The 22,343-nt window shown below is 55.2% G+C and overlaps 1 protein-coding gene across 1 annotated transcript in view; it reads left to right on the plus strand.

Annotated features, from left to right (window-relative positions):
* Positions 1 to 20,204, plus strand: part of PLXND1 (plexin D1) — an 82,734-nt gene extending 62,530 nt beyond the window's left edge. Inside the window, exons 26-36 of the mRNA XM_086469775.1 lie at positions 4,481 to 4,627; positions 6,658 to 6,814; positions 7,874 to 7,977; positions 9,010 to 9,073; positions 10,934 to 10,968; positions 12,525 to 12,629; positions 13,444 to 13,607; positions 15,043 to 15,190; positions 18,265 to 18,405; positions 19,354 to 19,428; positions 20,088 to 20,204. Of these exons, the coding sequence (XP_086325901.1) occupies positions 4,481 to 4,627; positions 6,658 to 6,814; positions 7,874 to 7,977; positions 9,010 to 9,073; positions 10,934 to 10,968; positions 12,525 to 12,629; positions 13,444 to 13,607; positions 15,043 to 15,190; positions 18,265 to 18,405; positions 19,354 to 19,428; positions 20,088 to 20,204 (1,257 nt within the window). The remainder of the gene's footprint in view (positions 1 to 4,480; positions 4,628 to 6,657; positions 6,815 to 7,873; positions 7,978 to 9,009; positions 9,074 to 10,933; positions 10,969 to 12,524; positions 12,630 to 13,443; positions 13,608 to 15,042; positions 15,191 to 18,264; positions 18,406 to 19,353; positions 19,429 to 20,087) is intronic.
* Positions 20,205 to 22,343: the final 2,139 nt, after the last annotated feature.

Below are 22,343 nucleotides of genomic sequence, written 5' to 3' on the forward strand. Positions count from 1 at the left end.
CCGTCACCGCAGGCTTGTCCAGGGTCCGTGGTGGGTCCTGTGGCCATCCCTGCGGCCAGGGCGGTGCTGGTGCGAGCTGTGAGCTGGCTTTCCCGTGCCGTGCAGCCCTGGCCCACCCTGCAGAGGGATGAGGAGGGACAGGGTTTGGGTGGGAGTGGGTGTGCAGGGCGGCGATGGCCCTTTGCAGAGCTGACGGGCCACCCGCTGGCCCTGATTTCCACCCGCCTGCGGATCAGTGCTCAGCAGGGGCTAATGCTGCACGCTGGGTTTGCAGCCCCTCCTCGCTTCACGTGCTCAGCCTGAAGCCGTGGCAGTGAAGACCATCGCAGCACTTCTCGCCGCAGCCTGTTTCCCACTTCTGAAAAGCGAACGGTTTCCATACTAGAGCGGAATGAAGGGTTGGTTTCCAAGAGACTTTCACATCACACGTGCTCTGCAGTGAGGGTGGGGGACCTGATCAGAGGAGAAACGGTGCTGCCTGCTGAAGTACGGAGGCAGAAGAGATTGATCAGCCAGAAACGTTCAGAGAGGCCCTTGGACGCTCCCAGGCGGGCACGAGCTCAGCGGTGCAAAGGGGTGGGGAGGTCTGGGTCCGGATCGGCAGAGCCGGGACGTTCCCCGCTGTGCCAACGGGCACGGAGCAACTGCAGTCAGACAGACGGCACCTCCATACACGTGGGCTGGTTTCAGCTCCAGGCTGTGATTTAAATACTAGCGATAGTCAGACGCCTCCCATGTGCCTTGCGTTCCTCTGGATCAAACTCCGTTGCCTTCACAGGGGCATTTCTTGGTTAAAAGAAAGGCTGCCCGCCTGCCTGTAGCACTGGTCTGTCGGACGTGTGACGATGGGTCTGGTTTTCATTCCTGAATTATCCCCATTAATCACAACGTCTATTTGAAACAGCTGCTGCAAAGGTCCCTGCCGTGGTGCAGTGGAAAGGTTCCAAGTGCTTGTATTTTCCCTTGTAAGTCAGCGCTACATGCTCGAAACATTTGTTTCGTATTAATGCTCTGCCTAACAGTCCGTCCATTTGTGTTTTGGGGGAAAATGATTTGAGGGAGCTGTCTTCAACTGGGAAGGAGCTGCAGGCCGCAGTCACTAGTGTTCTGAACATGCGGAGGGCACCTGAAGGCAGCGGAGTCACCGCTGTGACGGGGGTGTTCGGCTCGGTGCGTGCAGATGTGATGGAGAGCTAGCAGGAGGCTTGTGGCTTGGGACTGGATTCAGAGGAAACTTGCAGCATTTGCACAATTGATGCAGACCTCTGTTTCTGCAGAACAGAGTGAGAATCGTAGATAAAGTGGTCCGTGTCTCTACTTTCTGCTACAGCTTTGGTGGCAAATACTGAAAGAAAAGCCTTCCCTGTGAGATACCGTGGTACCATTGTGCCTGGCTCCTAACAAGGTTGGGGTACTGGGAGTTAAAGGAAGATTAAGGTCCTGGAATTCAGCTTTTAGGTCTAGGTCCAAGCTTCCCAAAGTTCTGCGTGTGGGACGGAGCTGAGGGTTGGTTCTTCACAGAATGCAAACAGATAATCATCCCAAAATTAGCAGACACTTGGGATGAGCAGCTGTTTTCTGTGCTTTTCCCACCCCAGCCTCACCAAGGCATTTTGGAAATGGCTGTAACGTGTTCCTGGGAGGACATCGCTAATGACTTGTCAGCCTTGTTAATAGGGCAGCAACATGTGAATCCAGGCTGTGCTCTAAACCTTTTTTTTTCTTCCCAAGCATATAAAAACCAAGCCCTCCCACGCTCATCGTGCGTGAAACAGTTCAAGTAATGCCAGCCTGAACTGTGCTTTCCATTACTGCAAAGTTATTTCAGTGCCCTGGGTAGCTTTAAGAGCCCGTAACAGTTCAGTCAAAAATGAAAATGAAGTCTCATTAAAATACATTCACAATAGGAGGAAAAAAGGCCCCAGACTGTGTTTTTTTTAAGTATTTTTTTGTCCTGAATCAGCACTGATCTCTTCTAGTTAAACTTCCTTTCTCCCAACTAGCCAAGTCCAAAGACAGTTTTGATTCGTTTCCAGATGAGTTTTCTGAACAATGCTTGAGGTTTCCAAGTTTGCCATTTTATCTCTAGTCCTTGCCTGCCAGCCCTTCTTTCCCCTCTTTGAAATTTGCTGTCTGATTAGCACTTTTGCAGATTTCCATAACATCCCGCAGTTCCTGAGCCTGAAAGCCAGAAAGCCAAACAGAAATAGTATCTCGCCGGCGGAGCACTGTCGTTATTTCCCATGTGGCCGGTCCCGGGGCTGATCCTGCTCCTGCAGCAGCGGCAGGTCCGAAACCCCCGGCTCCTCCACCGGCTGCCCCTTCCCCCGTGGCTTTACGAGTGTGGGAAGGTGCCACACGGTCAGCGCCGACCCCTGCAGCCTGTGCTGGTTTCAAGCCACAAAGAGCTCCTGTATCAGCAGGACTCCCACTTTCTTACTGTTTTTGGAGGCAGCCGTTGGCAGCCCCCTCGCGTCTCGCTGCGGCCGGAGCTGCGGCCGGGGCCAGAGCTTCCCACGGTGGGGACGGGGCAGGCTCCAAAACCCGGCGCTGAATTTAGCCTTGGGTTCGTCCCTGCTGTGTGCTCACGCACATGCAACATAAACAGAGTTCCTGTTCTAGCAGGGCCATCGCCAGGCCCTGTCAGCACCTCTTGGGTAGGGTCAGCTTGGCCGTGCTCCACAGTGCGCTTGGGGAAGGCAGGTGCTGCAGCCCGGGGACGTCTCCGTGTCGGTGCCATCCCCTTGCTTGTTATCTCGTACTCCCGCCTTTCTCTCAGAAACTGACTCTTCTTTATGTCTTCTGACATTTTCTTCACTCTGTTCACAATACTCAACTTCTCCGTGTCCCCACGACTCCACACCTTTACTTTCTGGAAGCCGTGCCTTCCTCCTCTTCCAGCATCGGCCGCTCTGCTGCTGAGCCCGTTTTGTGCTGCGTGCTCAGAAGGAGCGTTGCAGGAAGTCATTAAACCCCGGCAGAAGGCCCAAGGAGCTTCCCTGCGTTCATAAAAAAAGTTGCCCTTGGAAAATAAAGCGGGTGCACCATTGGCACAGATGGTGCGTGCCCACCTACAGCCCTGCTGTAGTGTCTTACCGTCAACTGCGCTGAATGCAGCCGAATCAAAATTGACATCAAACTAATTGCTTTAGCAATTATAGGGCAATTAGAATAAAAGAATCACCAAGACTTAATTAAGAAGCAGATTGAACAGGATTTAGCAGCTCTTAGCTGAGAAATTTCAAAATCATTCAATAATCAGTTGTCTTGAGTAAGATTTCAGATGGCAGGAATGTTTGTGCGGGGTGTGTGATGCTCAGAAAGTACATAAATGTGCAATAATTTGCACTTGCCTCGTTGGAAAGAAATTGCACATGAACATTAGGGAGAATGGGACATACTCCAGTACTGAAAAGTTTCTTAAGAAAATAGCTTATGTTTTACTTGCACATCAGCGTAGCAGACAGAAGTGGATCAGAAATCTGGCATTAAACCATGTAGCTGAACCGCATCACAAATAGCTGGTCCCTGTTACACGTTTTGTTTTCATTGCAGCAGTGTCACAATTCACCTCTCTCCTGTAAGACAAAGTTTGATGAATGTAAGGAGTTAAATGGTGTGTTTGCTTGCTGTCGCATGGGAACAGCTTGTTGACCCTGATCCTTTCTGTTTTGCTGTGATCGGGGCTCTGCTGTGGTATGAGAAGTATGAACACTAGTTCCCAGAGCCACAGGCACACGCAGTGGGCTCCCTTCCATGGATTTCTGTGGCAAACCAGGCAGCTCAAAGAGCTGATACCTTTGTGAGAAAGCCGGGCGCCCAAGTGTCTCTGTAGAGCTGGATTTTTGTGCGCATCAGCCCTGCCCTTGTCCTGCTGAATGCAGTACGTTGTACAGCCTGCGCCCTGTCAGGTCGTAAGAAGCATCTCCGTACTGGAGTATGCCAGATTCTCCCTGAAGCGCATGTGTAATTTTACATGTAAATTAATGCACATTTGTCTTTTGCTGAGCATTGTGCATGCACGTACCCACTCAGCGCAGCTACACCCATGCCCCTACCCTCTGACAGTGCCTGGGTGCTCTGCCCCGGGAGCCAGCACATGCTGGTGGCAGTCCCCAGCCCTCTGGTCCTCTCTGTGGAGGTTGGATGGGTACGTTGATGCTGACAATTGCCGTTCACCCTCCCCAAGAATTGCCCGCGGCTGGTGTCGGCTGTTATGTCCTCTTCCCTGTCTGCACCGTCATGTTGCCACGAGTATGAAAACTTCTGAGCAGCCTCGGGGAGATGATGGTGGGAGTTGGGGGAGCAACAGCGCTGAGCACCCGCCGGGAGTTCGCGGGGCCTGGGGCGGACCAGTCCCGCTCCCCGATGTGCAGCGGCACCTTTGGTGCCTGTGCAGAGCCTGTGCCCGCCTTGCCGCTGGAAGGAGTTACCACCACCAGGGCTGGTTTGCTTACTTGGTCTTCTTTCCTTTCCCCAGGAGACCGTGGGAGAGCCCTTCTTCCTCTTGATCTGTGCCATCAAACAGCAGATTAACAAAGGGTCCATCGACGCCATTACAGGGAAAGCCAGGTACACCCTCAACGAGGAGTGGCTCCTGAGGGAGAACATCGAGGCAAAGCCGAGGGTGAGTGTCTGCACCCCGGGGGTCTGACGGGTGCGTACGCCGGCGGGGTAGTTGTGCAAGAGGCTGATTTGGTACCTGTGCAGGTGCAATAACCGTGTAAATTACACGTCTGCGCAGGCACGTTGCTGCTGCCTAAGCTCACAACTACAGAACAGGACACGTAATGACTATTTGCTTTCACATCTGTCCCTCGATGGGTCACCTGAGTAGCTCAGATTAGGGGTGGAGGGAGGTAAGCAAATTTGTTCTGCCCTGTTCAGAGAATTAAAGCAACAAGTTTACCATTCCTGGCAAAAGAGCATCTTCACTAGCAGCGAGAAGGTGCTGGCTGTAAACCTGGGTCCCGAGGTAAGGGCTTTGCCCAGGCTGTGGCAGGAGTGGTGCTGAAAAGCAGTTCTGCGAAATGCCTCCTGCGGGAACAGGGCAGGCGAGGGCTGTGCGTGTGAAGGGCTCGGTTCCCTCCAGTACCTGACAGAGAATTCAGCAGATGCCTTTCCAGAGCCTGGGTCACATCCTGCTTTCAATTACCTGGCATAAATCTGGAGCAGCCTCACTGAAGTCAGTAGGTTACCCCAGATGTGCACCACTGTAACTCAGAGCAGGTTCGAGCTCCACATCCTCTGCAGATTCCTGTTACCAACTGACCTGTAAATTTACAGCGCAGACCGAGAGGGGTTAGCAGCAGGGTGCAAAGTATTAGCTTTCTCGGCAGAAATGGTAACTTCATGAGTCTGAGCAGGGGAACTGCGGCTGCTTCCGAGTTGAAGGAGGAGAAGGACAAGTTATGAACAGGGTATGTTGGAGGAAGGAGAGCAACTGCAGAGTTAGTGCTAACTCACCGGCAATCCCCCACGTTGCTGGTAACTGAACCTCTGCTTTAAAGAACACCTGCATAGTACACACTGTGAAATAATGTCTTCCTTTAATGCTGTGGGGAAAATTGGACTTTGCTTGTGCATCCACGGTGTGCATAGTCAGGGATGCTGACTCTGAGAAGCAGTGTTTGCAAAGGAACCTCTAGGCTGTGAAAATCCCAGCCGTAACTCTCAGCATACCGGGTGTCCTTCCAAGAGGCAGCTGTGCTTATGCACAGGCAGCGCTCCTGGCATCTGCAGCTTCCCGCCCTGGGCTTGCCAGTCAGGCAGCGAGATGGCTTCGGGGCCGCGCTCACCACCGAATGAAGGCGCAGCGTTGCCCTGGGGTTCGGGCACACCAAGGACACAAGCAGAGGCAGAGCTGAGGCTGTCCTGGAGTGAAGCCCCTGGGCAGGAGGGAGACGCCATGCTTGTAGCATTTGGATCTGCACAGCTTGCGAGAGGAGGAGGCACCTGGACTCTGCCTCTCCTTGCTTGACTCCCAAAAGGGGAGAGGATTTTTTAGACGAAGAGAGTCGCTCTCGTTGCCCTGCAGCTTTCTGCTGCCACTGAGGCAGTAGCTGTGCGTCCCTGAGGTCCGAGGTGGTGTTTCTGGCAGCCTGCAACCCCCTGCAGCTGCTCGTCCCACTGTTCAGCACGCTCGAGCAGGTTATTGGGTGGTGCTGGTGGCGGACTCCAGTGCTGCAGCAGACCCAGCCTGCGGCGTGCTTAAAGCTTGTTTAAACAAAGGACCTCAGCCCATTGCGTCAGGAGAGGCTGAGCAATGAGCCTTGGCGGTCCCATTAGTCACCGGTCGGAGCCAAAAAGCTGAGGACATGACTGGTTATGGGGGCTGACCTTTCCTCCTGCCCCCAAGGTGGTCTCTGCGTGTCAGGGCTAAGGCCCATTAGCAAGGCAGCGTGAGAGGAGGTTGCAGTGTCGCTCCCTGTGTCCTCCTGGCTCCATCAACAAACAGGGGCCTTCAGCCTCCGGGGGCTATAAATCAGCGCCTCTCACTAGCGTAAAGCTTAGATGATCACATTTGTTCAGCCTGATTTCCAGCAGCACGGGGCTCAGATCACACCAGTAAGAGCTGTGCGGGCGCCGCAGCCTCCACGCGTCCTTGGGAGCCAGCAGAACTGGGCAGGTCACCTCTAACTTGGTCTCTGCCTGCAGAACCTGAACGTCTCCTTCCAAGGCTGCGGGATGGACTCCCTGAGCGTCAGGGCCATGGACACGGACACACTCAGCCAAGTGAAGGAGAAGATTCTGGAGGCCTTCTGCAAGAACGTCCCCTACTCCCAGTGGCCAAGGGTGGAAGACGTCGACCTCGGTAAGGACCAGATATATGGGATCAGCCAGTCCTTAAAACCAGATGAAGCACCTGAAGTTGCACGGTAGCTCTTGGTGCCTGTCAGAGGGCAGTGGGTGAAGCAGCACTGACAAGGGGGCAGACATCGGGGCAGCCTTTTCCTGAAGATGGTCTTCGGGAATGAGTGATGGGACCAGATACTGGTGGGCAGGAATAACTGGGCACATAACTGGAGAGCAGCTTTAGGAAAGCTCAAGTGGAGCAGAGGGGTGCTTGGACTTGCACCCTTTAAAGCCTCTAGTCTTAACTCCAGAACAGGTACCCCCTAAAAACCCCCCTGAGCCTGCAGATGGCTTGTTAATACATGTGTCTCCATAAGCAGCTATAATTGAGCCCATGGACTCCTGTCCGGCCGTAGATTCAGATCTGTCATTTGTCTACCCAGTGGCCAGCTCTTTCTGCCAAAACTTAATCAGGATCCAAGCCCGATGCTGTAAGAGAAACCCACATTGTCTGCGGTGCCCCCGTGGCAGGCAGCGGCCTGGGGGACACAGGCTGGCTGGCAGCGGTCACAGGGTGACGTGCAACGCAGTCAGTGCCAGAGGGAGCTGACTGGGCTGGAGCAGTGACGGGGCCCCGCACCTCTCAGCTGGTGGGTGGCATGTCCCCCGGTCACAGATTCACGACCAGCTCTGCCCTGCGGGGAGCCACCACCGACCTTCGGTGGCCGAGTGCAGGACACGCAGCATCTCACCCGCCTCGTGCTCCACGAGGCAGGTCCCACACAGACCCCAGGGGCAAGATGGGGAGAGGGGAAGGGGGAGGTGTGCTCCTCCTCGTCGCTCTGAGCAGAGCCTTTGTCACCTCCCCAGCTCCATCCAGCTCTGCTCTGGTCTGGAACTGCCCGCTCCAGGGGCTAACCCCGGAGGCCATTGCTAAACGTGGGTCCACAGAGCCCCAGAGGCCTTGGCAGCGGGGCTGTGCAGCCCCCGAGCGCTGTGTGGCTGGTCCCCGGAGCCCCAGGCCTGGCTGCACGTGCCTCCTTCAGGCTGGTGTCTCACTTCTCCCTTCTCTCTTCAGAGTGGTTTGCCACAAGCACCGACAGCTACATCCTCCGGGACCTTGATGACACCTCGGTGGTGGAGGATGGCAGGAAGAAACTCAACACATTAGCGCATTACAAGGTAAACCTGCTGGTGCTGCAGCGGAGCCTGCCTGGCCTCAGGGGCGAGCCGCGGTTCCCCTCCAAAAACAGGATCATCAGGAACAAGCAGGGAGGTTGCCATAGCTCCGTGAGAGCTTCCGGGGAATAGACATCTGCCCTGGCGAGAAGCTCGTTAATATTGCAACACACTGAAACTAATTAAACACTCTTCATGCAAAACAAGTTATTACTGACAACAGAAAGAGGAGGAAAAAAAGCTCTTATTCCCAACGGCCACCAGCTTGGCTGATTAGTATCACTCTGCTCTTGATCTGTGCTCCTGCTGATGTCACTGGCACAATTGTCCCTGCCTGCCCTGAAAGCAGGGGCTGGGGATGCCATCGAGGAGCAGAGGCCAAAAATGTGGGGAAATGTGGCGAATCAAATTGTTTTCTTAACCGTTTTTCCTTTTAAAATTAAATGAAACCAGAAATTCATATACGATTTCCATATTCCCTGGTATGCCTGGGAGCATAATCCTCACTGGTCTGTAACAGTGCATGGAAAATCAAAAACGGAGCTGAGTACTTATTAATATTATTATTTGTGTAACAGCCGTGCCGGGGAGCCCCACTGCTGGCACGGTGCCCCGCTGTGCTGAGAGCCGGAGCCGCAGCACAGAGAGGTAGTACAGCCCCGCGGGTTCCTTCTCCCCTTCTGGGGAAGGGCAAAACAGCACCGGCACAGCAGAACACTTTGGCCTTCCAGCTGCCTGGTGTCGACATCCAGAAATGTGTCTTGGACGTATTTGCCTGATTCCCATCGGATTTGAGAACCTCACTGTCTTGCGTTTGCATTTAAAAAACCCTTTCCACGTAGGGCAGTGCTGTTACTGCCAGTTTCCAAGCTGGGGAGCAGGGGCAGGGCAGGGCAGGCGCAGAGGATGTTGTGGCAGAGCAGTGACTGCACCAGCGTCCCCCAGCTCCTGGCATCTCCCCAGGGCTGTCCCCAGCTCTGTGGGAGGCGCCATTAAGGCCCCTGTCATTGATGTCTCTCTTCCCTTCCTCCGCAGATCCCCGAAGGGGCGTCACTGGCCATGAGCTTGTCGGACAAGAAGGACACCACGCTGAGCAGAGGTAATGCCTCACTTCTCTTCCCCTGTTTCTGGTGACCGGGCAGAAACACTTGGGTTTTTAGAAGGGTGTCTCTGGCCAGGGGTGCTGAGAGCCAGCTGCCAGCCCCCTTACCTGGACGTTGGGGTGTGGGGTTAGCCCACGCAGGGCTGGCTTTGGTGTTACCAGCACTTGCAGAGCCCCCTTTTGTAGTGGCACGTTGGGCAGAGCTGGGCGTCAGTTGGGCCTCCTTTGTGCGAGGGAAGACACTAAGCATGGTCTGGGACTGCCACCGCCGAGCAAGCTGACCAGCCAGCAGCCCAGGACGTGCTCAGGAAGCCCTCCAGGTCCTGCAGGGTCTCCACTGCTCTCCCACAAACCCCCTTTGCCCACGCTGTGGCATATGTTTGAGACAGAGAGCTGCAGAGCTGCAGGAGACGTACCTCCCTCCTTCCCATGGGGTTCCCCCTTGCTACAGCCGAGCAACGTGCCCGTGCTCCCCACAAGGGCCGCAGGTCCGAGTCCTGCCATGCAGGCATCGGTGGTGCAGCTGTCCCAGGTGGGACCGAGGCGAGACAGGCAGGCGGAGTGGAGACACTTAGTGCTGTAGTGACTGCTGTGCGTGGTGACATTGCCTGAACTGCAGCCAGCACCCGGGGGGAAGAGGTGCAGGGAGCTGGGAGCAGGGTTTCTGCAGGGCTTGTCATGGCCTCGGCGCAAGGACATCCCTGTCAGCGCCGCTGGATAGCCCTGTCCCTGCTGTGCACTGCCCCTTCCCCTTGGCAGCAGTGCTCCCCACTGACCGCAGGCAGGGGAGCTCCCCCCAGAGCGGGGGGACAGGCAGCAGCTTACAGCTGCAGTGGCCACTGGAGAGGTCACGGGTCTCCAGGAGTGTGGGACTGATCCTGGAGAGTGGGCGGCTTCCACACCCCTTTGAACTTTAAGGCTTGTGTATGTCACTTGTGAAAGTGGGGGTTTGTGCTCACTTTTCCTTCTGTAGGAGAAAAGAAGAAGAGCTGGAAGTGTACATTTCTGATATACACATTGCAGGAGACCAAAGTGTCATACTTGTGGTTTTGCTTTAGAAATGTGTGGTCCAGTATCCTTCTCTCTCCTCTTGCTGGGGTGCTGAGTACTTTCCCAGCCCTTAAGATAGAGGTGTTTGCACCTTTCATCTCACATCCTCATTAGGGGTTTGCATTCAGTCTGTGCTAACAAAGTGGAAAAAAAGGAAGGATCTGAAACCGCTTGGTTGGAACAACCCTTTCCCTCTCAGTTACACACATTCAGTTTCTTGCCAGGGTATTTCTAGGTTTTCAGTCTGTGCAGAGAGTCAAAACGGACCAAGGGAAACAAAAAATTCACATTGAACAAGGAGTTTCAAATCCCTGTCTCCAGGCTGCCCGCGCTGAGCCTGTCTCTGCAGTGGGAGTCCTTTCGCCCACTGGAGCGAGGAGCTGCTCGGGGCTGCAGCTGCCCTGACAACGAGGCTGGGAAATGGCCCAGGGCATGTGGGGCTGCGGGGCACAGCAGGGTGTCACAGGGCACAGCGGGGCATCGCAGGGCACAGCGGGGCATTGCAGAGCATCATCACGATGCAGGAGTGCCCCTGTGCTGATCCTGCTCTCCTGCCCTCTTGGGTCCCCCTTAAAACAACCTTTGGGAGACGTTAAGTCCTCCTTGAAGTACTTCCTGAGGTACTGGCCACGTGCCCCAGAAGGCAATAAACAACCCCAAAACAAATTAAAACTGAGGTCACTTGGGGTGGGAACGCCAGCTTAGTGTTGGGGTTCTTGGGGAAAGTGAAATGCCTCCTGACACAGAGGGCATCTGCTGTTTGGGTCCCCCGACTGAGCCGGTGTGTCTCTCTCTTCTTCTTCACAGTCAAGGATTTGGACACCGAGAAGTACTTCCACTTGGTAAGTGCCCCGCTCCTGGCTGCGGAGGCTGGTGGCTGCATGGCGGGGGCCGGGGGCCGCTCTCCCCTCCTGCCCTCCAGGGAAGCAGAGCCGTCACTCCAGGACCCCCGCTCTGCAGCAGGCACCAGCACCAGCCCACCGGCCGCCTTTATGCTGGCTGCCCCTCAGCAGAGCGCCGAAGCTGTTGCTTTCGCCCCTGCAAACGGGTGCCCCACAGGCCCTTTTGCCTCCAGCAGCTGCCGGTCCCTGCGGCAGCGGGGCAGGGAGGCCGGGGGCTGTGGGGAGCCCTCAGCCAGGCGGGGGGCCAGGCTGTCCCGTGCCGCCGGGCTGGCTGTTGGGGAGACGTCCCCGTGGAAGGCGTCAGCCTGGAAGGCGCTGGGAGCAAAGAGGCGACCAGTCGGGCTGCGTGTGCCCAGAGATGCTTCGTCTCTCCTCGCTTCCATCTGTGGGCCCTGTTTTTTCAGTGTGTGTGATGAAAGAGGAGAAAACCTTCTCAGCCATGCTGATAGGAACTTAATTCATCTCTGTGGGCTGGCGCGTCAGGTGTGATGAACAAGCTGGATCAGGGCTCGTTGGTTTTCTTCAGAGCGGCTCAAAGAGGCGCAGAAAGGTTGTCTGGAGACAAGCTTTAGTACTGTGGGACATCATCAAAAATTACCAGGATGGCAAAGTAACTGTTGTGCCTGATCTAGCTGTCAGCAGCCCCAGAGGGTTCGGGAGCACGGCCGGAGCACGGCACAGCGCCATTGGCAGCACCTTGCACAGCCCTGGTCCAGTTACCTACTGGGAGCTCCTGGCATGCTGCCTGCTTCCCTGGGCTGGGGAGATCTATTAGTTCCTGCTTCTGTGCCACGCTGGAAGTACAACGTGCTAAATGTTGCTAAAAGCTGTTATGAAAAAAAGTGTTATGGACAACAACAATATTTTATAGCCTGATTTTTTTTTCTCTGCTAAAGTTTCCGTGCTCAAATAGAGTGCAAACACACGTGTACGTGCACACACATGTACATGCAGAGCAAGGAGGGAGAAGGAACAAGTGAATGCGCACATGTGAAGTAATGCCAAGATGGACTCAAATGGCTTGCTAGGTCATTATAGAGCAGTTGCTAACTGAGCTGACCGGTGGAGTATTTATTTTTGTTTTTGAAAAGGCCAGGGTAGCACTGTTGGCTGTTCGTTCTTGCACTTTTTCCAAATCTAAGAAAAGCTGGTTTCCGCAGAAGCCTTGTGTGTTGCTTCTGGGAGCCTAAACTGTAGCCACAGAGGATACTGCACAGGGACCAGGAAGGCGAGCAGGCTAACATGCAAAGTGAGATTGATTGTTTCGTTTTCTTTGTCTAACTTGAGAGAGGCAATAAAGAGCGCAAGAGAAACAAATGTCAGAAAAACAGTGCATTATGAATCACTTTTTTAAAGCCATATAAGGGTGTACTTATAACGCAGTAACTGCTTTTTAATTGAATTTTATATGCAGTTGAAATACTATGCTTAAAGGAAAATTCAGTGTGACACTTCCAGAGAGGAGTGCTCTGAACATGTGTTTTATATTGGACCAGGTTCTCCCAACCGATGAATCAGTTGAACATAAGAAGTCCCACAGACAGAGCCATAGGAAGAAAGTCCTGCCAGAGATCTACCTGACCAGGCTGCTCTCCACGAAGGTAGGAGACGAGACGCCCTCGCCGGCAGCCGGGGGGACGGTTGGTTGTGGTCTGTAGCGAGCAGCCTGCTCTGGGAAGGAGCACTGCGGGCTGGTCCCTCTCGAGGGGCAGTGGGACTCTTCTGTCCTGGCCGGCTGGAGCCTGTTTAGCCGGGCACCGTGGGCTCCTCGGGCTCCCTCCAGCTTCCCAGCTCGCCCTCGGAGCGGCGGCGCTGCTGCGTGAAGCCCCACACGATCTCTCCAGGCTGGTCCGGGGTCTGCGCACATGAAAGGGCTGCTGACTGCCGCGGGGCTCGTGATGCGCAGTTAGACCTGTACTGATCTGCCCAGTGGGAGATCCTGCTGGGAGAGGAGGTGGAGATGCTCGGCTCTGGGAGCAGGGGGAATGTCTGTGCGATCTTAATTCAGATCTGAACTTCCCCAGTCTTTGCGAGTGCTCAGCTCCAGCAGTTGGGCTCCCAGCCCATCTTTAATCCCAGCATGATGCCTCACTGGAGCAGAGATCACAAGAATGGCCAGCAGTCTCTAGTCTTCTTTGTATTTACTGTGCAGAACAATCACAGATGTGACATCCTAGCAGTAAGAAAGAATATCTCAATGCCAAAAGAAATTAAACCCAAATGCAAGCTAATTATATCGCTATGCACAAACAAACCTTTCCCTCCCTGCTTCGGCATCTCCGTTCTCTTGTGATTTGTCCAACTGGCAGCAACGGATTTCCCCTTGTGCGCAGCAGTCGCAGCCCCTTGCGCTGTGTTCCTGGGCTCGGGTGCTGCTGCTTTCCCCAGACTCCACCGTGTGTGCTTGTCCCACAGGGCACGCTGCAGAAGTTCCTGGACGACTTGTTCAAAGCCATTCTCAGTATCCGAGACGACAAACCACCTGTGGCCGTGAAGTATTTCTTTGACTTCCTGGAGGAGCAAGCAGAGAAGAGAGGGATCACAGACCCTGACACTATGCACATCTGGAAGACCAACAGGTTTGGAAAAGGAAATCTCTTCTTTCTTTCTTTCTCTCCTTTCTTCCTTCTCTCAGGAGCAGCAGCTGCAAAGCCTTGGTGTCCTGGACTAATCATTAGGTTGCTAAAAGTAGAAGAGGGACTTGGAAAACAGGAGGGATGGTGGAGGGGGCGGTGAAAGCTGAGGCCAAACACAGGCTTGGAGAGCTTTGAACAGACACAGCTCAGGGGAACAGCGAGCTGGAAGAGGAGGCATAGGCAGATAAGGGGCAGAACAAAGTGGCACGTTAATAGAAATAATTAAAGGAGAAACAGAGGAGGAATGGGATGACGGGAGACAGCAATGGTGTTAGCTCCAAGCACTGAAGAGCTGAGACAGAGTCCAAATTCATGTCGGGTCTTAAAACATCATGGAGATTTTAAAACCAGCGTATTTGGCTCCTTTTCATTTGCTTTCTGGCTTTTCAGCCCCTGGGGGCACTTTTCCTAACTTATCTCTGTAACCAGGCTGAGACTCCAGGGTATTCACAGGACTCCAGGAGCTGGTGCTGTGACAGTGGCATGCTGGTGGGCACCGCAGCACTGGGGACCAGCCAGGAGCGGTGCTGAGGGGCGCGATGAGGAGCAGGAATGGGGTGGGGGAGCCAAAATGAAGGGGGGAGATAGAGCGAGGGAGAAACCAGAAGATGTAACTGGGGAGGGCAGGGAGCTTGGAGGAAGCGTCAAGGAGAGGCTCAGTGCTTCTGAGGCTGCAGGAACAGTACTGTTTCCAGCTCAGCATGTGAAAATTAAAACCAAATTTGGCTGGGATAGCAGGCACGCAGACACAACCATTGAGCCACAGATTTGCCTACCCTTCATTACCTTTAATTGCCAGTAGAGCAAAGACTTACAGAGGCTTTCACTCCTCAGCTGCTGAGGAGGAATGGTGGCAAGGGCGAGCGGTAACTGGAGGAGAAAATTATTAGAGAGCAGAAAAAAAGACACATGAAATGCATTTCACGGGGCCAGGCTTACCCATCAGAACCAGATGACGGTTACTGTCAGGGAAGAAGGAAAAGGAGCTGACACCATTGCTACAGAAAGCAGCAAGTGGGGAAGCCTGCTTCAACAGCCCCGCGCAGGCAAACCTGCCAGTTCTCCCCTGGACACGGCTGGCTCAGGGAGCTGCTGAAGGAGCAAGGGCATACGCTCGCCTAGAGAAGGCTGGGGCTGTGCCTGACGTCTCCTGTCCGTGTCGCAGCTTCAGCCTGAAGAAATGTCTCTTCAGGGTGAAGACATGTGCCTGCCCCTCTAGCTAGGCAGAGGGCCGTATGCCACCTGGAGGGGACTAAATAGCAGAACCTGGCTCCTCATTTTTTCCCTTTCTATCATTGTCTTTCCTGCATTTCCTCCCCTCTCCCTCTGGAATACAAAAATTCACCCAGTGTGTTTTCCTGGCTTGTTTCCTTCGCAGCCTACCTCTGAGGTTTTGGGTCAACATCCTGAAGAACCCCCAGTTCGTCTTCGACATTGACAAGACAGACCACATCGATGCCTGTCTCTCTGTGATAGCCCAGGCCTTCATTGACGCCTGCTCCCTGTCTGACCTGCAGCTGGGCAAGGTACCGTCCAGAGAGGGCGTCTTGCTCCTGCTTGGGCAGTCATAGACACAGATCCGTACGGGTGGGAAGGGACTGCCAGAGGTCACCCAGCCCAACCTCCCCCAGGAGCCGCTTGCTCAGGTTCATGCCGTTGAGTTTTGGTGGTCTCCAAGGATGAGTTCTCACCCTCCCTTTCCCACTACTTTGTTCGGGCTTGAGCTTGAAATTTGCACCCCCCCTCTGTCACAAAGAGCAGTCAGGGAGTGGGGACACGGGGTCAGAGGTGGGTGGACAAAGGGCAAGGCCCCAGCCCGGGAGGCTCGGAGGATGGAGCAAGACCCAGCCGCTGGCTCGTGTGCTCGTTGTTACCTCGTGGCCGTATGAGTTGTCCCGCGGTTGCAGGAGAGGGCCCAGCTTACTCAGCACGGCATCTGTAGTGCTTCCTGACGGGGCTGAGCCGGTGCAGGAGCAGACGAATATTCCCTGTGGTTGGCTCGGGCAGGGGTGTGACATGCCAGGGCGAGCACGGGTGGGTGTCAGCTCTGCGCTGGGCACAGGAGCCCAGCTCCCTCAGTCAGGGCTGGTTTAGGGGGCAGCATTAGCATAGTGAACCTGTAACAGCAGCTGGGGGACAATGTGAACTCCCAGCGGCAGGATGGAAAATGGCGAAGCTTCAGGCGAAGCTTTAATGGTCGCAGCCAGTGGTTTCTGCCCAGCTCTCACCTGGGAGAGCCGTGAGAAGCTCAGGACACGAGCTGAGCCTTCGCGAACATGGGCTGAGCCTGCCCGGGCAGCACAGACCCAGCCTGGCTCACGCAGAGGTGTGGGGCTGCCCGGGGCCACCCGTGGACACCATCCATCAGCTCCTGGGAAGCACTTGGCGGGCGCTGCCGCAGCCGTGCCGGTGGAGCAGCCGGTGCTCCCCTCCGGTGGAGGGTCTCCATCACCCGCTGGCCACCTCTGGCCTGCGCGCAGAGCCCGTCGGACTCAGCACACCCGCCGAGGGAGAGCTAAGCTTGCTCCCGGCAGAGGCGAGGCTGCACGGGCCGTGCCTCCTGCCCCACCAGCGGGCTCCCACGCACCGTCCTGGCAGGCAGCGAGGCGTCCGGCGTGCGTGTTTTCTGTTCTCCCACTGCCTTGGCTGAGCGCGGTGTTGACATTTGGAACTTCCCGACATAAATAAGTTTTATTAAGAAACACTGTAAATCGTCCCCCGCTGCCCCCCCGCCCAGAGGCTGGCGGCAGCACCGTGTGTGACGTCGAGGGGACCCTACGGAGAGCGGGGCGGGGGGCGGGCGCTGCTCAGTGCATCCCCCGGACTGAGAGCAACAGGAAGCCTTCACTGGGAGAGGGTAATACTGGAGGAAGATCTAATGAGTGCTTGATTTTTTGTTTGTTTGGGTTTCGGTCTTTTTTTTTGCCTATGTTACGCAACACCTACAATTTGTCCTTGTCAAGCTGTGGATGAGGGGAAGAGGGGTCAGCTGGAGTCAGACAGCAGATGGAAACATTTTTCAGGAATACAATAGCATAAGTGAAGGAATTGTTGAGTAATGTGGGAAGAATAAATCCTCGGCATAAAAATCAGCTTGCATATACACACAGTATATCGCTGAATGTTTTCCAAGCTGGATTCTTCCCCTGGTTTCAGCATGTTGCTCTTGATACTGTGAATGTGAATGCAGACTTAGACTGTACATCTACAGTGCACAAGCAGTTAATAAACCAGTACCCCCCCCCCTTCATAATACAGAGTGGACAAATCAGACACAAATTAAAAAATAACTCAAAACTGAGGCAGAATGGGTTTCTTTTGTGTTTCCAAGGGAAAAAAAAAATGTTGTGAGCAGGCTTTGTAACTTGGCTCTGTTCCTGTAAAGCCTTGTCATTGGGTTTGAAAATAAACTGCTGTGGGATCTGGTGCCACAGCCTGGTGCCCATTTCCCATTTCCCCTGCAGCATTAGCCACGCTACATATTGCAGCAGCAGATTGCAGTTACCCCGGGGCTTCCGTATTTACTGCCCGATCCAGCTGAAGATGCTGCCTCCACGGCTGGAGCCCTGCCGCGCTCCCCTCCTCTGGCCATCCTCCCTCCCCTGTCCACCTGTCAGGCCAGCCCCACGCTCCTGTTAGCGGCAGGACACGCTGATCCTGCTCCCCTCCGTGTCTCCGAGCCTGGGGCTGTTTCCCTTTGGGATGCGACGCTAGGCCAGGCGGCCAAGTTCATTCCCGGGGTAATGATATCAGCAGGGCAGGATTGCCTTGAGGTTAAAATCATTCATGCTTGTGTTTGCAAGGAGTGCAGGCGGGGTTAGGCCTTCACTGGTACAACCCGAGTGTGTGGCTGGGAGGTTAAAACTGCTTTGTCCAAGCTGACATTAATCAAGAGAACTCAGTATTTTCTGTTAATTACTTTACATGCACTCAATATAGGCCAGGCAGGCTGGGTTAGTCAATGCAAAATAAATCAAAGCTACATGAAAAAAATCCAAGAGGAACATTTCAGCTGACAAAGTTCAGCTTGTAAGAGAGCTTTGTTCTTCAGTGTAAATCATCTGGCTGCTCAAGAGACCCAAGTAAATGCGCGCAGAAGCCCATCCCTTTTTACCAGTTTCCACACGCGGAGCCCAAGTGTTTGATCTGCCACGGTCGTGCTACCCTCATCTGCAGAGCATCACCTGGCAGCAGGCCGCCTCACCCCACCCTGTGCGTGCTTTTTAGCCTGCCCTGGCTGCAGATAACAGGACGTTCACGTAGACCACCTTCACTGGCCTCGTGGCTAGCAAACGTTTAGCTCAGGCTAGGAGGAAGGGCAGAGGGATGGCGCTGTGGCTCTGCAGGCGGGTGGTACCTGTCCACACCACCTCGATGTGTTTGACCAGGCGCCTCTGTCATCAGCTCTTTTGTGCCTCAATGCCGTCCCACCGCGCTCCCATCTGCATAAAGCCAGGATCAAAGACGCAGCCATGCCCTGAACCCAGCCGTAGCTGAAGCCCGTGTCCGATGGTTAGCGCTTTGATCAGACAAGCAGGGTAAAAAGTTTCCAGCCAGGAACAATAGGGTGTCTGATTTCGGTATCTCGCCCTCGCTCTAGGACTCCCCAACCAATAAACTACTGTACGCTAAGGAGATCCCCGAGTACAGGAAGATCGTGCAGCGATACTACAAGCAAATCCACGACATGCCCCCGCTCAGCGAGCAGGAGATGAACGCCCACCTCGCGGAGGAGTCGCGGGTAAGGCACGCTGGGCCGCCCCCGGCGGGGTGGGGGCTCGGCCGCTGCGCACCCCCGTGCCGGGGTCGGGGCTGCGGGCTCGGTGGCCTGCCGGAGCGGGGAGCACCGAGCCTGCTCTGCGCTGGCTGGCAGCGGGAGGCTGGGAGCGCAGGGAGGCTGCAATCAGCTACTGGTTCGATGCTGCAAGGAGCAAACAAGAACGAATATTTTTGCCTCAAACTTCCACACACAAACTTCATCTGACCTAATTCCAAGCATCTTCAATTACTGCTGGAGCCGCAGTAAACACCCACGAGTTAGCTTGAACCTAACGAGCTTTGGCACCACTGGGAGCTGAAAGCGAAATTCAGTGCCAAAGAGCCAGGAAGTTTGGAAAAGGATCTCTGCAGCCCCGCAGCCCCCCGGCCAGCTGGCCCCTGGGCACCGACTGCCAGGGCCGGCCCCAAGTCCAGGCAGCTCGCTGGCAGCCAGCCCTGGCAGCCGGCCTGGGTGCGGGATGCCGGCCCTGGTACCAGCTACAGGAGCTGGCAGCCATGCTCCGGATCCGAGTCCTGCCAGCGATGTGCCACAGCTCCCTCAAAATCAAACCATCTCCCCACAGCATTTTACCTTCAGCCACCAAGCACCGTTTTTTCCGTCGGCATTCCTCTGCCCAGCTCTTGCGCTGCCCCATTCCTCAAAATGGCTTTGAGCACAGAGGGGTAAACGGAGCTATCATCAAGTGTGGGCATTTAAGGCTGGCTTTAAAAAGGCTGAGACCATTTCTGCTGTAAGCAAATGCACCTTCCTTAAAGGAGTAAGTCAAACATCTGTTTGTATCTGTGGAATAGCAACAAAAATACCCAGGCAAAACCTGCTTTTAATCTAGTTAATGCCTGCTGATTGGACTTGAATGCTTTTGCTGCATGATGTTAATATTCTTCCCCTCTTTGTTCTGTCTTTGTAAAGAAATACCGGAATGAATTCAACACCAACGTTGCCATGGCTGAGATCTATAAGTATGCCAAGAGATACCGCTCCCAGGTGAGTGGGTTCAGCTGCGCTCAGGCCCCAGCGTCCCAGTGGAGGGAGTAACAAGCAGCACGTTGTATCTGAGCGGTCAGATGCCTGCATCCAGTCCAGCAGAAAAGGGATTATTGTTTTTTTGCATAATCCCACACACACATGCAATATATGCACACACAGGCGCACCTGCTCTCCTCTCCCTTGGCTGGCAACTTCTTGGAAGAGATGGCCAGCTATTCCTGGCTGGTGCTAACAGCGTTTGGCTGGGCTGGACTGAAGTGGGGCTGCCCGATGTGTAGACCCACAGATGCTGTCAGGAGGGCAGAGCATGCCAATACAGTCCACACCCAAAATAACTTGCCACCCGCCACCCCCAGCTGAGCCCTGGCTGGCTCCTGCCCCCTGCCAGCCCGCGCTGTGAGTGAACCCTGCACCCTGAGCCACTTTATTATGATGGTTTTCGGTTGCGTTCCCCTCCTCTCCCACCCCCTGCCCAGGGACTCGGCGGTACGCTGGCCCAGCTGGAGGGTGCCAGGGCTGTCGGGCAGGGTGGGCGCTCCCCGTTGGAGGCCCAGCTGGGATTTGGGCTCAGCGGGATTGGCAGGGGGAGCTGGGCAGGCAAGAGGGCACCCCCGCCCGGGCTGCCTCCGCCGCTCACCTGCCCGTGTCTCCTGCAGATCGTGGCCGCCCTGGACGCCAACCCCACGACAAAGCGCACCCAGCTCCAGCACAAGTTTGAGCAAGTGATTGCGCTCATGGAGGATAACATCTACGAGTGCTGCAGCGAAGCCTAGGCTGACCACAGCCCTGGAAGTGACCTTCTCCGCAGCGCAGTGCCGTAGGGAACCTGCCTTCAGCCGTGGGTGTGCCGTGGATCGCCTCCGCCAGGGTCGCTCTCAGACAGCCTTGTAGGGGTGGGCCTGACCCGCGGCTGAAGGGCTCCCTCACCTATCAAGAAGCCAGGAGACACCTTCCCGAGCAGCTCAAAAACCCTCTGGTCTGCACTGTGGCACCCATAATTTATTTGCTGTTGCCAGCCAGAAATGGAGACATGACACTTGTGGCAAGCTCCGTTCACCACTTCCCTCTGATCAGCGCTGAGCGGTCGGCAGCTCCCTGCATCCCTGTTTGTGGTTCCTCGGGACGAGAGGTGGGGCTGCAGGAGCCGTAACAATAGACACAAAGCAGAAGGGTAGCCTCAGGGAGTAACGAGCAGAGATGGCAAAGGCCATCGGAGCAACGCCTGAGCTCCCTTCCACGCCATCCCTCTGACATCCTTGTTTTTCCAACACCAGGGACTCTGATCAGCTGTTCACTGTCTGCTGCATTCTGTGTGTTTTTGTGCCTTTTAGTTTTTGTACCGTATGTGTAAACATCACCACTCCTCCATCTGAGACTTGGGCATCACGGGGAACTCGGGGCTGAGACAAAGCAGTTGCTTCCCAAGTAGCGAAGGGACGGTGAAAGCACTTTATCGCCCAGCGGAGGGAGCGTGTTAGGTGTTAGTGTGGGAAGGGCTGTTCCCCCTGCCCCAGGTTCCTGTACAGTGAGCTGGGGTTGCTGTGGGTAGGCAAGTACCCCACCTTCTAGCCAGCTGGCCACAGGCTGAGGCAGCCAGACGTGGTGAGGGGAAGGACCCGTGCCTCGCACGCCGGTCACCTGCCGCGCTGGCTGTGCACGTCTGTGGCGCTGCCCCGGCTCAGCCCCGGTAACACCGCTCACACCGATGGGTCAGCTCCTGCTGGCGGCCCTCGGGCAGAGCGGACCTGAGCCGCATGCAGGGCAGAACACCACGTAGCATCGTCCCTCCCTCTGCCCCATGCAGGGCAGAACACCAGGTAGCATCGTTCCCCCCCCCCTCTGCCCCACGTGCCCCAGCGTCTCCCTGCGATCATCACCAAAAACAAGGTCTGTGCTGCAGCAGTGTCTTCCTAAAGCAGCTTGTTCTGCTTGCTTCGGGCCCAGCCCACCGTGGGTGTCACCCGAGAGCCACCAAGGGAGCGCAGTTTTGCTGTATGTCCAGTCTTTTTTTGACTCATAAAGGCAAAGGGACTGGACCCCGTCCCCCTGGCAGCGCGGCGCTCTCACTCACGCAGGCCAGCAGAGCAGCTCCAGCACCCCAAGCTGCACGTAAAGGTAGCAGGTGTCCCACACTTACTTACACTGGGGTCAGCGAGCAGGGTCCCACTGCGCAGATAAACCGAGCTCACCCTAGAAACGTCACTGCTGTCCCACGGCATCCACGCTCGGGCAAAACCCCTGTCCCAGCTTGGCGGCCCCTTCTCTCTGCAGGCAGCCACGTCCTTTCTGCAGCCGGGGGAGCTGCGACCGCTCTGGTCTTCTCCGGCGTCACACAGGCCGCTCGGCAGAGGCTGGACCGCAGCTGACACCGCGTGCTTGAAGCCAGCGTCCACGTGCGGGCAAAGGCAACCTGCCCAGGACAGCTAAACCCAGCCGTAGCCACCGCATCTTCAAACTGCCAAATAGAAAAGAAAAAAAGTTTCTACCTCACTCCAGGCAGGGTCTAAGGTGAGCCTCCGTTACTCATCCAGCTGGCGAGGATGCAGCCTGGCACTGGATGACTTTGGTCCACCAAAACTCCTCCTGGGTGACTCACTGCCGTGGACAGGTGGCCTCCGTCCCGTCATTTCCAGTAATGCCGCATTTGTCAGAAATCGGAACATCAGAATTGTGTATGTGTACATAGATATCTATTTTAAAACAAATAATAGACTTTATCCAGTATGTTAAAAGGGGGGGGGGTAGGGAGGGAAGGGAAAGGGGAAGAACAGAGTGTTTTTTAAAGAGAACTACAGAAAAGTACATACACTGTGGAGGTTTCAATGTCTTTGCTGAGGATGTGGCTTCAGAATAGAAACTCTAAGAATGTAGCTGGGCTACATTTTATTTTGAAAGTGACTTCACAAAAAGTT

The sequence above is a fragment of the Leptosomus discolor genome, chromosome 9 (genome assembly GCF_034619465.1).
Source record: "Leptosomus discolor isolate bLepDis1 chromosome 9, bLepDis1.hap2, whole genome shotgun sequence".
NCBI lineage: Eukaryota > Metazoa > Chordata > Aves > Leptosomiformes > Leptosomidae > Leptosomus > Leptosomus discolor.